The sequence below is a fragment of the Berghia stephanieae genome, chromosome 8 (assembly GCF_034508935.2).
Source record: "Berghia stephanieae isolate SIO BIC M18660-M18661 chromosome 8, UCSD_Bste_1.3, whole genome shotgun sequence".
Taxonomy (NCBI): Eukaryota; Metazoa; Mollusca; class Gastropoda; order Nudibranchia; family Aeolidiidae; genus Berghia; species Berghia stephanieae.
Genome location: NC_088367.1, coordinates 20,023,265 through 20,041,014, shown reverse-complemented (window position 1 = coordinate 20,041,014; position 17,750 = coordinate 20,023,265). Strand labels below are relative to the sequence as shown.

Below are 17,750 nucleotides of genomic sequence, written 5' to 3'. Positions count from 1 at the left end.
GTGATTGTTTAGAAAATTGATGTTAAGAGTAACGTCCCTTGCGCTCCAATGAAATGCTTCCACATCATTTATTATTTGTTATCTGTGGTTCTTCCTGATGTGTGTGTGTGAGAGAGAGAGAGAGAGAGAGCGAGAGAGCATTCCTCCAAGGTTTCTTGAGAACACTTAATTTTGTTGTTGTTTGTTTGTTTGTTTGTTTTAATCATCCGTTTGATGGTTGTCGTTTTATTTTTTATTTATGTTCTAAATGCTTTTGTTTGTTTTGTTATTCTTGTAAAGCAACAGTGTGGGTGTACGATACTAGAACTATCTCAGTGAAGTCCAACCATGGACTGAGAAGTCAATCGGTCCATCATAGAGTAGAGATCTCCACATAATCGCATTAGATATAACTAATTTGGTGTAGGCGCCTTTGGATTTCAGAAGCTTGGCTTCTCCAAAGTAATAGTAATATTATGCTTATTTGTTCGCAAATCCTCATTCAATTTACAGATCAAAAGTTACGGATCATAAATTTTCTTCCTTACTTAATTACTTACTAACTTTCCTACCTACGTAGCCTACTTACTTACTTACTTAATTACTTACTTAATTACTTCTTTACTTACTTACTTCCTTACTCACTAACTTATTTACTTATTTATTTACTTACATAATACTTATTTATTTACTTACTTCTTACTTACGATGCTTACTTACATACTCCAGCGTCATCTCATCTCACAAGAGGTCGACTGGAAATGCTTGCTATTCTTCCCAGTCTTGTACAGTCTGTTGCATTTCCCAGTTGTCAGATCAGTCCGCAGATTCTGTGACCCAGTCCAGCTCATCTTGATGTTGTATAGTCATGATCTTGTGGGACGGCATCTTTATTGGCGTAATATTATTCCGTCCAACTCAGAATAAGCGTAGGACTGCATGAAATAAATGAAGACATAGATAAAGAGTAGGTATGTAGGTATATAATAATAATAAGAAGAAGAAGAAGAAGAAGAAGAAGAAGAAGAAGAAGAAGAAGAAGAAGAAGAAGAAGAAGAAGAAGAAGAAGAAGAAGAAGAAGAAGAGGAAGAATATAAATTAATAGTAATGATAATAATAATAATAATAATAATAATAATAATAATAATAATAATAATAATAATAATAATAATAATAATAATAATAATAATAATAATAATAATAATAATAATAATAATAAGCCCATCTCCACAGACAGTAGGCTCTAGGCGCTAACAGTGTAAAACTCGAAAGTACTCAACACGATGAATTATAGTGGTGAAAAGAGATGGGGTTTTTAAAGTCTCTCTTTGAACCTTTCGTGGTTTATCGTTTCTCTCAAATCGCATGGTATTAGTATTACGTGATTTTTCATTTGTAACCCAATTCGGAATTGGACCCGTCAGAGTTCCAATTAAACATCACAGGTGAGTTCGTTTAACTTTCGAAATAGAGGTCAATTAAAAATCATGGGTATAAATAATTTACACACAAAAATCTCCCTAAGTCCTCCCTTGCTACCTATCGCGCTGGAGGTAGACGTACACATTTACAGGTTTGAGAAATGAACACAATGCTATGGTCTTGATGTAATGGACACTATTGGGTGTCGCGTTGGTTTGATAATAATAATACTCTTTATTGTCCAAATAGGCAATTATTGTTAGGTTACAGCTCATCTCTTGTAATAGGGGGGAAAAGTAATTAAAATAGTAGTAATAATGATGATAATAATACTGATAGTAATGATGATAATAATAAGATAATAATAAAAAGAAGAAGAAGAATAATAATAATAATAATAATAATAATAATAATAATAATAATAACAATAATAATAACAATAATAATAATAATAATAATATTAATAATAATAATAATGATAATAATAATAATAATAATAATAATAATAATAATAATAATAATAATAATAATAATAATAATAATAATAATAATAATAATAATAATAATAATAATAATAATAATAATACATGTATTGCACTTGCAACAATGAGCATATACCGTGGCCCTACTACAGTAATTGATACTATAGTAGGGCCATGGTCCATACCAATATAGGTTATCAGACCTGCATACAAGTACACGTCGGCTGCGAGCAGATTATGGTGCCATGGTAAAAGGACACAAGCTCGGTGGAAGTCTCTCCGCTGGACCGGCCATTGATTGGTTTGGAAAAGATCGGAACCACTGGCAGCTTGAGGTCACTAAGGTCAATATCTTCAAATAAACCAACTGGCTTGGTTAACCTGCCGATGTGTATACTTCAAGATGAGGAGACGATGGGGTGGGCATGGAGATCGATATTTTCAATGGGTAAACACACACATTAATACAAACACACATATGCACATACTCTCTCTTTCTCTCTCACACACACACACACACACACACATATATATATATGTGTGTGTGTGTGTGTGTGTGTGTTTGTTTGTGTGTGTTCTCCTAACCCTCCTCCTCCTCTTCTCCCGCCTCTTCCTCCTCCTCCTCCTGCTCCCCCACCTAACCTCTCTCCCTATCCAAAGTTCAGTGCTAATGAACAGATCCGACATTTAAATGTTTTAAAAACATATTAGATACGATACGATGCGAAATCTCTATCGGTTCCACTCTCGTAAAACTGCGAAAAGAAGTCTTCTTGTATCTATCGATAACCCATTAAAGAGGACGGCGATGGAATTGGAATTTCACTAATACTAATAACCATGAGAAGATGGTTATCGAAATACGACAGAGAGATCACCAGTATGGAACGACGTGGTAGGAAAAGGATCAAAGACAACTTTGATATGGATATCATCCACAGGAATGGACGTCTAATAATTCGGATAAAACAAAGCCCATGGGTTCTGGATTATTGTTATTCGTGCAGGTGGTGAAGATTCTGGATATTTAAAATGATGTCATGTCATGTCATTTTTTCTTCTCCGCATCACTTGGAAGATAGAGAATATCATTCTGGGGTCAATGCAAAGGTGTTTGAAGACAGGCTAAATACAGTTGTTTGTTGCCTTCCCTCGAAGCGCCCAGCTGTATTGTATTGGACAACAATTCTATTCGGTGGCCCATGATCACTTCAAGGCTCCAACTTCGGCAAATAGAAAAGCTGACATGACTTCATGGTTTCAATCAGGCAGCACTACGTATTCTGATTATTTATCAAAGGGCTAACTATACTCCTTAGTAAAAAGAAAAAAAGAAACGAACCAGAAACAGTTTTCAAAGCAGACTATCTAATCAAGGAGTTTTGACACGAGGTTGTGCGAATTCCCTCATAATATCACTGTGAGCGTATACAATCGGGGTCATTTGGGCCAAAGAAGAGGGAAAGATTGATAGGAGGAACATCAAATAATTTACTCTCAGCAACGAGGCAAAAAAATGATTTAACGAGGGAAGACTAAAAAATGCATTCTCCAACCTTCGCAAACTGGAGAAAAATTATACTTCATTAGATAGTGTGATGCTCGAAATCTTTCCGTGGCCTTTCCATTTCTCCTTTTCATCATCCTCGTCATCAAAATGTGATGGTTGGTGTGTAACACATGTACATATTTGTGAAAACAGAATATCATAAATTGATGAATTTCTACTTTTGACCAGTCAACATAAAATTTATGTAATCTTCTTTGGCACAAACACAAGCTATTTCTCAAAAAGTTTGCAATCAAAATAATGTTGGTAGCGCGTAATGTTCACTTTCCTTTTTTATTCATCAGTAATGTGTATTGCTAGTTATGTAATGTAGATGTCCCATAGTTAAAATTCCTTCATAATCAAATACTGTATGTATATCGTGTAAGTTTTAATTAACTAAACATTCAATTTTAACGAATTCCGTCAAAACGGATAAGCGGAAAATCCTTTGATTATGTAAAAATTATATGATTCCGATCCTTACCTGTTATCGATTTTAATATAGCTGTAATAAGCGAAATCCTTTCCAATTGTTTTAAAATTCATTAAAAAATATTTTTAATTAAGACAAATTGATTCAGAGGTTCGTACAAAATTTTGCAGCTGTGAATTAAGGAACAGCTGAGAAAAAGAAGAAAAACACGCGCCACTTATTAAAAATCTGACTATAGTATACACCATCTATCAATAGACAATTTTTTTTTATCTATTTATTCGTAACAGTAACAGAGTCACACTTTATAAATCGTGTCGTATCTGTCTTCTTTTAATAATTTGGAGCTTACATTTCAATACTTATCATTATTCTTTCACGTTATAAATCACAACTTGGCTTATTTATGTACACCACTTGCGCCAATCTGACAGCGCATGAAAAGCGAGCTCGGCACTCAGCATAGTCGATTCGCGGGGAACAAGCTGATCGAGCGGATGCTCGATCGAATCCTCTAAAATTGAGCGGGTGGCGTCATCGAGCAGTGATTCGTTTGAAAAAAAAAAAAAAACAACGAGCATCTCGTATGCCAAAGGAAACTTACTCTCTCTTATGTCTGTGGCTAACTTGACTGCCGTTGGTTATCACTGGAGCTGCCAAATGGCGATGTTCAGAATTGGTCACAGAGAAACGCTTTTCTATTATTATTAATTTTTAAAAAAAATCTTATTTAATTTTTTTTTTTAAGAAAATGTTTCTCCAACTGTAGTCGATTGTTTTGTTAATAAAAACCAATGAGTTTTTCAAAGGAGTCAGAATGCTTGTGGTGTTTGGCTATGTTAGGTTCTATTTAACCACTTGGCCAAGAAGAATCTGGCTGTCGGAGTACAGATAGGGAAAGGAGCGGTGGTTTGCAACTTTAAACACATAAGAGTGCTGGGAGTACAAATAATGAAAAGCGGTAGTTTTCCCTATTTGTAGTGGTAGTACGAATAACCACTTCGAATAATAATATTTTAGCAGATTCCACCCCCAGACACACACGGATAGCGCGGACCCGATGATAACGATGCCGACGACAATGATGATGATGATGATGATTATCGTATTTCTGTTAGATAATGATAATACTTAAGCAGGTTCCACCCCCATCCCCGTACGGATAGCCGATGATGATGATGATGATGATGATGATGATGATGATGATGATGATGATGATGATGATGATGATGATGATGATGATGACGCCGATGGTGATTATTTATTCGGTCGCTCAGTGGTCCGGTGTATGTCTTGTCACTAAAGTCAAGCGATGTTGAGCCTTGTCAAATGCCGGATGAGTGACAGTGATTGTTGAAAATTGTGATCCAGACGTTAAGTCCGTGTGTAAGGCACTTACCACACATTACTTCACTTGACTCAGGTGTGAATGTATGCCTATCTATAAGCAATGACGGATATTGTAAAGAGTTTTAATACAAAAAGACTCCAAACAGGCGACTGGTACCTACTGTATGAAATGGATGTATGGTCGATATGGCCTGGTGGGGGGAATAAATTAAATGAAATTTAATGCTGCTGATGATAGAAATACTGTGTGTGTATGCGTGTGGGTGATGGACAAAGTCCAATTGGCTTAATGAAGTCTTGTCACACACGCGTGGCACGGACGAATAAAAAAAAGAACACAGCATTGCTCAAATCAGTGTGCAAACGTTGGTGATTGGTATCGGACGGCAAACTGAATTGGTATCGTTGAAATGATTCGAAAGACTCGATTTACCCAACTGCTCGATTCATCCGCTCGATGCTCAGGCATTTTGCTGGGACGATTAGCCCATTCGTGTCTTGACTCTCGAGCGTCGATCGGGTAAAAGCAACCGAATAAACCAACACTAATAGATAGCCTGTGAAAATTGTCTGAGGCTGAAAGGAGAAAAAGTGTGGACATAAACAGAGGCCAAGAGCCAGTTATTGATGTGTTCAAAGCAGCTGTGCTCTTTGCCATCTAATTCATATCATTAGTGGTTTTTATACCAAGAACAGAAAATATGCTGGTACGTATCATTGAAAATGTTAAATGGGATAAATTCTATTGTTTCTTAGTATTTTTGATTAGAATCAATTCAGATGAAATCTCCGTCGCAATATGAATGAAGACAAAGCCCATTTTGACTCTCGGACAGTAGCTAAGTCTAAGACGGCAAAAATCAAACTAGACTAGAGGCCATACCCTATTTATCTGATTCTGTAGTAACATTGTAACTGTTTCTGCCTTGCTTGATGATTTTGTTTGTAAAATAAATATTAGATTTAGTAATGAATGGATGGAGATGATGTAAAATAGCCTCTATTACTATTATTACTACGGAGAGTTTAGTAAAAGGTGAATGGATTCCCAGTTTCATTATTAGTTGAATCATGATCTGTAAGTCTTGCAACTATCTAGATATAGTGAATGCTTGCCATTGTCATTTCGAGTCTGATTCATTTTAAATTGAGACTATATCAATGTTTATTTTGAGCGTGAAAGATATCTGAAGAAAACAGGTATATTTTATAGAAATTGAAATTTACCACCTTGTTGTTACTTGTGATAGGATAGATAGATTTTACTGTCGCTCTAGTCCAGAAAAAAAGAGGGGTGGGGGGGGGGGAGAGTTTGGTTGCTGAAAAAGTATTTGATTTGTTTGATTTATCCTATCCTATATGCACTATTTTAAGCTCGAATTTACTTAATTTAGATTTGTTTCACCTAGTATTTAGACACTTAGTATTGTGAAGCTACATGCATGAAATTTAGTAATTAACAAGCAATATTTAGACATAGAACGTCACTAAACTTATCAGTCAGGCCCTGACTCAGGGAGCATGAAAACCATTCAATAAGTCAGTGTTGTCACAAACTTTGCATGTCAACCACACCTAGATCTATATAAATCCATTATTTCATGAGATAGACGCCATAGCTTGCTCTTCAACCCAAATTTTGTGCGTGCAACAAATAACAGTCGGGCCTTGTCTCGTAAGGTCAGAACTCCACTGGAACTGGATGTCTCCATTACCTGGATAGAGTGCCCTGGGATATTTTTTTTCTTCTTTATCTGTACACCATAATCCGGAAAACCTTGTTTCCGGATCCAAAAACTTATTTTTGGAACAAGCCAAAGATATAGTGGATTTATTACTTTATAATTTGAACATCTCACTGACCAACACCCTCTGTCCCCCTACTCTAGTTCAATGCAATCGACAAAAGATTGGAGTATAATCCAATTTCAAGTGCTTTGTCAGATCAAATTTTAAGCTGGGAGGGGGGGGGGGGGGGGGGGGGGGGGGAGAGGTAACTTTTTAGTCTGGTGGCGTTATTATGCACCTCCGTTGAAGGTGTACAAAAACGCATTGTTTTTATGCACCTCCGTTGGCGGTGATGGTAAATTAATGAAACTGTTGCTGCATACGTCCATGAGATTTAAATAGTTTTAGATTGTAGTTTAGCACACTGCTTAGTGATTACCGATGTACGTTTATACAATGATAAATGAAAGAATAATAACAATGATTTTAAAAATCAAAAGTGAAAAGAAACATGGCACACAAATACTGATCTCAAATAAATAAATAATTTTAGAAAATTAAAATCTACGTTTTTTTAAAAACATGATAAAAAGTTTTTGAAAGAAAAAAAAAACAAGCAAAAAAAAAAAAAGAAAGAAATAAGATTTTAAAAAATTATGTCTTTCTCAATAAAGTAAACATAAAAAAAAAAATATCTACAATGGAAATCGAACTCACTGGGCTACGGAGCCACCTGACTGTTCATCAGATTTAATAAGGTCTTTCTGAAACATTATTTTTCCTTCAATGCAACTTCTATTTTCTGGTATTATATTTCGATTTTTTAAATTATTATTATTTTTATATAAATTTATTAACAAAAACATCCTACAGATGTCACAATATAACTTTCGCCGTGTCCAAATACAGAAACATAATTTCGCTGATGAAATTGGGTGGGATGCGCATGCGTGATGGAGGTGTATAAAAATGGTCCGTTAAGATACACCATCAGTGGAGGTGCATAAAAACACATCCAGTCCAGTCATTTGCAGGGGGCCAAGCCCTGCCTCCCAAGCTAACGTAGTGGTGCCTGCAGTGTGTATGAAATAATTAGCAGGCGTCAATCATGTGTGACTGGTCAGTTTACACGTTCTGATTCTGATAAACATCCATCTAACCCACGTCACTTGATGTCGTTGGGCATACAAAGGCTATTGTTGTCATTTAAGGTACTCCCATATTGGCAGGGAGGCACTTACTGTGTCTTCTATCTCCCTATATCTGTTTTCCAATTTGTTTCTGTCTTTGTCTTGAAATGAGATTACTTGTTTTTTCCCTGGCCCTGGCCAGAGTCCTTGGCTGGGAGGGAAACAGTCAAATGTATAGATATTGCTTTGGGAGATGATGTTTTTTCCCCTTGTAAATCATCTCCCTGTTATCTTATATTTGTTGTTTTGAATTTATATATTGTAATTGTAAGTATTTGAGTGTATTCCTCTTAGTCTGGATGAGACTTTTAGGTGATCTCAAACTATGCAAAATGATAGTATTAGTATGTTGTTGGAATCTACATCTGTTCCCTATTTGTACCATTTCCCTTTGTCTTACTTTTCTTGTGTGCTTTTATTTGTAACTGTATAATTTTTAAATTATCCCATTTTTTCCCCTTTTTCCTGGCACTGAAATGACCTTAATGTGTCACAAGCGCCTTCAAACTATAACCCTTAAACACAAATACATTCATTTAATTTAAGTTAAATGTAAGACCTTGATGGGTGTATGATTTTGTTATCTCTGAATTCCAAATTAAAGAAATTTGCTCAGTAGTCAAGTTCTGTGTAAAACTGTTTCATGCCTTGAGGAAAACAAATCCTAATGAACTTCACCTCATACTTTTTTTTTTAATTTAGACATGTGAAATTGAAGAAGTAAAGCAACATAAAAATAACTACAAAATCAATCCAAATCTCCTAAATTTTAAATGAAAAAAAAAATAAAAAAGATGTAATTTAAATTATGGAAACATAGACAATTCCATTAAATCACACGTTGGCCAATCATGAAAGTGGTATGGTCCTATTGTTGTTTATTGTGGCTTAGATCACCACAGTCTGAGGTCTAAACTAAACTTGCCACATAGGTACTGATTCCACAATCTGGATGTCTCTATAATCTGGACAAAATGCTGGGTGTTTGGATTATGGAGACGTGACTGTAATTATCAATGTAAATATGTAAATCCCTACAAAACAGTTGTGCATTCATTTATACTGTAGCTCTTGTGTGAGAAATGCTTAGATAAATATTCGGGGTCCTCAATTTCCTTTGATGTCAGATGACAGGTTATTCCATTGAGTATTAGAGAGAGAGAGAGTAAAGTTGTACTTTTATTTTTATACACATTGTTAAAATCAAAATGGTTGTGGAATGTGTTGCTCTGGTGATGTCTAATTGATTATTGCTTATTTAAATTTGGATATCATGGGTAATGATAATCCAATACTGTTGCAGCTTTAAGATTGAAGATCGATGCGTGCTCGCTTGCTGATATGAATGAAATTTCTGTCATACTTCATTATTTATTTGGAGCATTTACTTCCACGGGACAGGACTGAGTCTCCATTGAAATGAATATGTACTATGGATCAGGGAAGTCTTCACCTAAAATGACCAGCCGCTCTTAGTCTTAGGAAAGTTTTTGCCCTCTTGACATCATTTTTTAAAACATGAGACCATCGATAATATTGTTTATATTTATATTTCAAGCAGATTGTTCTAGTGCTTAGCTTTCATATAAATCTTGTGCACATATTGTTTTTGGTTATAGTGGCTTATTCTATAATAATAAACATATGGTTCTTAGTGTAAATAAATTGTTGGAAAGTGAATCAGTCATATTTTTTTAGACATATACCATAAATAATACTAGTGCCCATTGGGCATTATACAACACATGTAGTATTTCATTGGTTTTATAAATAAAATGTTATGAGAATTCTAGCCCTGGTACACATGCTACAATTCTCATTCACACTTTATTTCATTTGCTTTCAATGTTCCTTCGTTTATTTTCTGAAGAAGGGTTTGAACCCGAAATGTCAATTTCACACATTTATTATAATAATCACAGATTTATACAATTTATAGCAATAAATCTAGCCTCTTTTGTCTAAGCATGAGGATATCTTTAGAGGTATAAACCAATGGAAATATGTCAGGTGTTAAAATATTTCAAAATCGGTGTTTGTTTGGAAATGTGATGTTTGCTCAACAAAGTGTTGTAGTGGACAGACTGCAAAACGACTTCTTCTTCTTCTTCTTCTTCTTCTTCTTTGTTGATGACAATATCACATGATTGTGGGGATCCTGAATATTGAATTCACTTTAACTCAGTCAACCCTAACACCGACTATATCCGTAGTTTACCCGGGTTACTTTTACCCCTTGCCAATTTATTACATTTTTCTGAGACAAATTATAGGCCTAGTATCAAAGCTAATGTTTATAGTTTTTACATGTTAATGGTGGTTGAATAACACTATCTTTGTACATACTCATTTTTAATACATTTGAAAAGTCGCAAAAATCTCTAGGATTGAGTGAGTTAAGGTAATCTCAGTCTAGACACATTAATGTAGCACCAAGAATTCAATTCATTTGTAATATTTTGATTATCCCAGTGTCATCCATTTTCGGACTTGACACATATATATATTATACAGACTTTGCTCTATTCAGATTTTTTAGGTTAATTGTTTTTTTCAAGAAAGAAATAGTGTGGTGACCCTATTTTGATTTGGATGTATGTTCAGAATGAAGTACACTACATTAATTCTAATGTATTTTAATTCATATAAATTAGGGTAAAAAATATGCATTTTGGGCTGAAGGAGATTTTTTCTTCTAATTTTAATGTTTCCCTTAGTAAAATTTACAGATTAGTTGTCTATGTCCACTGATGCGAGCAAGGTTGTAAAGAATTAGAAGCACCTTAAAAATATTTTTTTTTAAATTTAAAACAAGCAGTTGGTTCTATTATGCCACTTGTTTCTTTTGATCTGATGGCATATCGTATAATCCACAGGTGATGAATGAGAATGTTCGATGATTCCTCTGCCCATAGAGGAAGCTTCACCAACCTTGCCCTCCTCCTTGTCAAGATAATAAAGAAATAATCACCCACCAAATGTTATAGTTATTGTTGGTGATACTGTTGCAGCAATGGCCAGGCATTTACTACTAGACCTGGTAACCCAATCGGTGCTTTGTCATACTAATTACTCTTTATGAGTATCACGATCAGAAGAAAATATCACTACCCTGTCAATCATTTCACTGTCAACAGCAACTAATCTAATTCGTCTAACACAAATGACAACCCCAAGTTTGCCTGTCGCCAGTAAGAGTGGTAAATCCAATGGCAGCAGTTCTATTGCAGCCTTAGCTGGAAATGTCAGCAATACCAAAAGTGATGATAACTGTGGCACAGACGAGAGCAATGGCCTGCCACTTCTCCAAAACCTACCAGCTGGACCATCCAAAATTACCTCCACCACTACCTCAAACAGTAAAGGCAACAACAGTTCCAACAAGAACAGCAGCACCAGTGACATTGTTAAAACTGGAAGTAAAACTATTAGTAATAGTAACAGCACAATTTGTCATTTCTTGGACTTACCATCACCATCCTTAGCCAGGCCAATATCAAAACCACTCTCTATCACCACTACTGACACCATGGAACCAGATTCGTGTGCTTCTTACATTGGTTTGTCTGGCTCTGGCTCACTGTTCGCTACCTCCTCATCAAGTTCTACCTCTCCGCCTCCTGCTGTCACCACCATAATGCTTTCACCTGGCAGTGGTTGCAGTAGCAGCAGCAGTAATGATTTGTCCCTACCACCATCAGTCTACCATCAACTCAGACAAAAACAGAAAAAACAACAACAACAAGTGCAATCTTCCATAGGTTGTTTAAAGTTGGATATAGAAGATGTTAACGTTTTGAGACAGCATCACCAAAGCTTAAGCCATTGTAGTGATGAGGGTGCTGGTAATGATGGATATGACTTACCATCACCCACCATCACCAGTACCATGATGATGCTACCTCCACCATCAAATAATAAACAACAACAACAGAAGCAGCAGCAACAACAGCAACTACAACAAGCTAAAGGCAGTACTGGTGGTGGTGGTAGTCTAGCTGCTGGCTGTGGGTCTGGTTCTAGTAATTCTTCCTGCTCCTCTTCCCCTAGCAGTGCCATAAACACAGTTTGTGAGACCAGTGAATTCTTTTCCAAAGGGAATAGTAAGGACTCTGGCCGCAGCAGTGTCGGTAAGTGACCATTTGTTTCCTTATCCCTTTGAATATTTAAGAGAAGGAGAAAAACACAACCCAAGAAAACGAGATAAATTAATGTGAGATTTTATTGTGATACCTTCTGGTAGATTGGCTTAAAGCGCTTTACAAGGGGTCCCAATGCAACAGCATTAACTGAATATGTAGGATAGACATGGCGCCTGGAAAGCGATGTCAAATATATTTTTTCAACAGAGAGAAATTTTACTGACCAGACACTCATTTTACACCTAAGGAACATCAATATGAGTAAAGAGCTTATTCCAAGGACTCAACCTTGTCCATCAGAGCGAGACTTGAACTAGGGACCTACAAATCAGAAGCCTCATATCATCATAGTACCATAGGTGGGAATTTCCCATTATTTTGCGATTTCCCACTGAATTGAAATCAGGGTCCCGCTTCAATCTCCTCATGTCCAGTTTTAATTCCAGAAATTTTAATTAACTCAAATTAAAATTACCACTATAGTCATCATCATCATTTCACCTTCACATCATTATTGGCACTACCACCACCATCATCATTACTGCTACACTATGACAATCACTACTACTACCACCACCATCATTATCAGCAGCAGCAGCATCGTTATCATCACTACTACAACCACCACCATCACATCATCATCATCACCACTACCACTTCAACAATTACCACCATCACATCATCATCACTACTACCACAACTACAACCACCACCACCTCCATATCATCATCACAACTACCACTATTACAATCATCATCACCATTACCACCACATCATCATCACCACTACCACAACTACCGCCACCACATCTTCATTATCACTACAACCGCCATCACCATAACCACATTATCATCACTACTACCATTATTTCAACCACCACCGTTGCATTATTAAAATTACTTCACCACTACATCTCCATCACTACAACTAAAACCACTACACTCCCGACCACTACTCATCGTCATAGGTGAGGTTGATGAAGAGAGAAGTGTTTCGTTTAAATTAGATACACATAACGCTTTTGACCATGGACTGATTAAAGTATTTCTAAAATTTTAAACTTCATTAAAATATAAAGTAGAATTTATTGCAGTTATCATTGACATTATATTGTAACATACTTTAGGGGTCAAACGTCTTGGATAGGCTCGTATTGACTCGACCTGACATTGCCTTCTTTCTGTTTCTGATTAACGTCGTCATCTCACTTTTGACGCCATTCTGTCATATGTGGCCCGCCGCCTCGATTTAGATTTAAATTATAGTTAAGCCATATTCATGAAATATTACCAACGTGCACTCATTTGCATGTGCGATAACCCAATTCGTTATGGGCTCGTTGTTGTAATGGAAATCTAAAAAAAAAAAAATGATGACGCTAAATATTGTCCATTACAACAATGTTAAAATAGGCCCACAGCTGCGTTCGGATGTCAGACCCACGTCGAATATTACGAAGCGTGCGAAATGGGATGAGTGATTTTTTTAAAATTTATGATTATTATTTATTCTTTGTGTGTGTGTGTGTGTGTGTGTGTGTGTGTGTGTGTGTGTGTGTGTGTGTGTGTGTGTGCAGGTTTGTTTGGGTTGTTTTGTTTTTTTTTAATTGTATTTATTTATTGATTTTTTTTTTTGGTTTAAAAAGAGTGTATTTACTTAATCATAATGAGTAAATGCTCATCATCGTAGAGTGTTCTTTTGATCCTTTCTGCTTCTGTCATAACATCTGGTTTCAACTTAGATTGTTTTCGGTAGTGCTGTGATATGACAGATTCACGTGGATAAAATAAACAAAATAGACATTCACTGCAATCACTTGCCGAAACATATTTTTAACATTTTGGCCAGAAAATACTTCCTGAAGAAGGTCGTTTAAGTTTTGTTAATGAATCGATATCATTTGAAGGACAAGTTTTCCGGCCAAATTTTAAAAAAATGTGTTTGGGTTGGGGTTTTTTCACAATGCGACAGTACTGAATATAATCGTCAAATTAAAATTTCAGTTTGTTTGCTTGTATGTTTGTTGTTTTTTTTTTTTTTTTTTGGAGTGTACTTTACGCGACACAAAGGAACAGCATTGCAAGGTTAACGAAGCAATCGTGAAAACATTTTTCTTTTCACTGTCTCTGTCTGAAAAGTGATATTGACTGTAGGATATGATTTAAAAATCTACTTACCTGATGAGTATTGCTAAGTTGAAAAGACTTTGAAAATAATTTTAATATTATTTTTCACATATTAATTCGTGACTTTGAATGTGACGATTATTTTTCACGTATTATTTTGTGACTTTGAAGATCGCGATTATTTTTCTAGTATTATTTCGTGACTTTGAATGACATGTGACGTGAATGCGAGCTCGCTGTAGGCTATGAAGAGGCATGTAATTCATATGTGTTATCACTTTAAACCTGAGTAGAGGGAGATAATGTATGTCACGTGTAAATTGTATTATTTTAGATCACGGCGACGGGGACCTCATTTCGTGTTCCCTGTCGCCTTTACGGTCATTGAGAACCCCCAGTGTCCCCTGCATTGTCACAAGACGAGATAAGTTTATATATTTATATTTGTGTTTGTGTGCGCGCGCGCGTGCATGTGTGAGAGCATGTTGGAGGAGGAATTATAGATAAGTAGGCCTAACTCGTTGTCTAATGGCTCTATTATGTTTCTCTTCCACCCACTCTTTAATGATTATGGCCGGCCTTGGTAGGGAAAAGGTAATTTGACTTCTCTCATTTATATTCTGGATCCGTATGATACTCAATACGTACTAGTATGAAATTTTTGCTGTTGGGAATGAGTCTAAGGGATTTCTGTGCTCGTTGGTATTCTCTGCGTTCAGAATTGTGTGTATATATGTATATATATATATATATATATATATAAGGGTGAGGTAGAGCTGTAAGGTACAATATAGCTGGATGGATTTGTTGGACAGACCGATGATTTAGACGGTCAGGGTTTAATTCATCATGTCCACGGCCATCGTGTGTATTCTTCCACACTCCTGCTTATTTATTAATTAATGTATTGATGAATAATTTATTTATTAATTTCACTGGCTAGAGATCTTATACTTATACTTCTTATTGATAAATTAAGGTGGTCCGTGAACTGGTCTAAAACTTCTTAAACTCATCCCCAAATGATGAGGAGGAGAAGAAGGAAGAGGAGGATGAGAAGACGAAGAAAGAGAAAAATGTATTTTGTCAGGGTAACGCAGTATTGATATATTCCTCCAAGACCTCGACTTAAGTAAAACTTTGAACCATCTTGTGATGATCTCCGTATATTAGAAATAATGGAAAAAAAAAAAAGAGAGAGAGAGAGAGAGAGAGAGAGAGAGAGAGAGAGAGAGAGAGAGAGAGAGTACATTCTTCTTACACAATCCCTTTCCTTATTCGTATGCACGAATGAATTGTTCCGAGGTTGTTTATACGTATGGATGAATAATCTTAAGTTGTTTAATTTTATTGTTCTTTTTGTTTTGTTTATGTTTTTGTTTGTTTGTTGTTGTTTTGGTCTTTTTTGGGGGGTTATTTTAATAAGCTCACGTACGTGATATGGACTAAAAGTATAAAAGCAGATTGTAAGCGATTCTCCCCCCTTCTCTCTCTCCCTCTCTCTCTCTCTCTCTCTCTCTCTCTCTCTCTCTCTCTCTCTCTCTCTCTCTCTCTCTCTCTCTCTCTCTCTCATTTCAATAGGATCAAACGTGAATATTTTGTTTTATAATAATAATGATAATAGTAATAATAATATTAAAAATAATAATTACGCTAAGAACAACAACAATAATGATAGTGATAATGATAATTATTATTATTATTATTATTATTATTATTATTATTATTATTATTATTATTATTATTATTATTATTATTATTATTATTATTATTATTATTATTATTATTATTAATTCACACCGAAGGCATCCTACTATTGTGTCTCCGTCCATATCCGATTATATGATTGATTCGATCGTTAAATTTGAGATGGAATTCCTCTCGAGGAATTGATAGCGTTCCATTTGTTCCAGCACAGGGTTCGAGATCAAGATTTGGTCGAAGGCCGGGGTTCAGCTTGTTATAATAAATCTGGCCCTCCAGAAAAACGCGCGCCATGCGGCCGCATATTTCGCCTTCCATCACATGTTTTTGCATTTTTGTGTTCCTCTGCATATGCGCACATATTGCTTTAAAAAAAACGAAATAATTTTAACAATAAATGCTAAACTTATAATAATCGAAGCAAAAAGGTAATTGCGAGTGGCATTGACTTCTTTTCGGACCACTTGTAGCATTGTGACAATTAAAATTTTTTTTTTTTTTATGCCGTTTCTTCGATTTTGAGATTTTTGTACTAGAGAACATATGTGACCCTGTGCATCGAAGCGGTATTAAGTCGGGGTTTGGAAAACGAAGAAAACTGGTTTTAAAATGGAAATGGTCAAAATTATCAAATTTCAGTTTTTGGTTGTTTCAGAAACTACAAAAAAACAATCATTTTTCTACACAAAAACACAATAATTCAACATAAATATTTGCGATAAGTTATATAAATTTTAAGTTTAAAAACGAACTATCAGTGACACATTCAAAACGAGAGTTGAATTTTTCTCAGAGAGCCACCCTTTCCAAGACTTAGTAATATTAGTCTTTTTCTCCACCAATACCATGTAAGATACCGCAGCAAAGGGTGTGTCTTTATCTATCTCAGAGAAAGCATGACTATTTCCACAATTTCATGGTTTAACCAATAATGAACTTTAAAAACTGGGAACAAATCTCGGTTTTTCCCTGACAACCTTACAAATGAATGATTCTGATTGGTCAACGCTCATCACATGCGCCTGTTGGTCATTAAAATTACCATAACCACCATCACCACCACATCATCATCACTATTACAACAACCATCACTACCACTACTACTACAACCACCACCACATCATCATCATTACCAATACAGCCCCATTTCAACCCACATCATCACAATCTACTACTAACTCACACACCACCATCACACCACCTACATCAACCACACCACATCACTATACTACTACTACTAACTACTACTACAACCTACTACTCTACACACCACTTCACCATCACCTACTCACCACTACTACAACAACCACCATATCACCGTCCCACCACTACTGCTAATAATCGTCACTACCACTACTACTACAACCACCACCATCACTACCACTCCTACTTCAACCACCACCACATCATCATCATTATCATCACTACTGCTACTACATCAGCTACAACCACCATCACAACCACATCATCATCACTACTACTACTACTACTACTACTACTACTACTACTACTACTACTCCTACAACCACTTCACCATCCCTATCACCACTACTACAACAACCACCATATCACCGTCCCCACCACTACTGCTACAACCACCACTATTACAACTACTACCACATCACCATTCATGACACCACAA

General features: G+C 35.8%; 1 protein-coding gene across 1 annotated transcript in view; it reads left to right on the top strand.

The window, feature by feature from the left end:
- Positions 1-5,786: 5,786 nt before the first annotated feature.
- The window catches only part of LOC144978320 (ecdysone-induced protein 78C-like), a 55,046-nt gene continuing 43,082 nt past the window's right edge, over positions 5,787-17,750 (top strand). The window contains exons 1-2 of the mRNA XM_078924194.1: positions 5,787-5,925; positions 11,013-12,266. Coding sequence (XP_078780320.1) covers positions 11,300-12,266 — 967 coding nt within the window. The 5' untranslated portion in view covers positions 5,787-5,925; positions 11,013-11,299. The remainder of the gene's footprint in view (positions 5,926-11,012; positions 12,267-17,750) is intronic.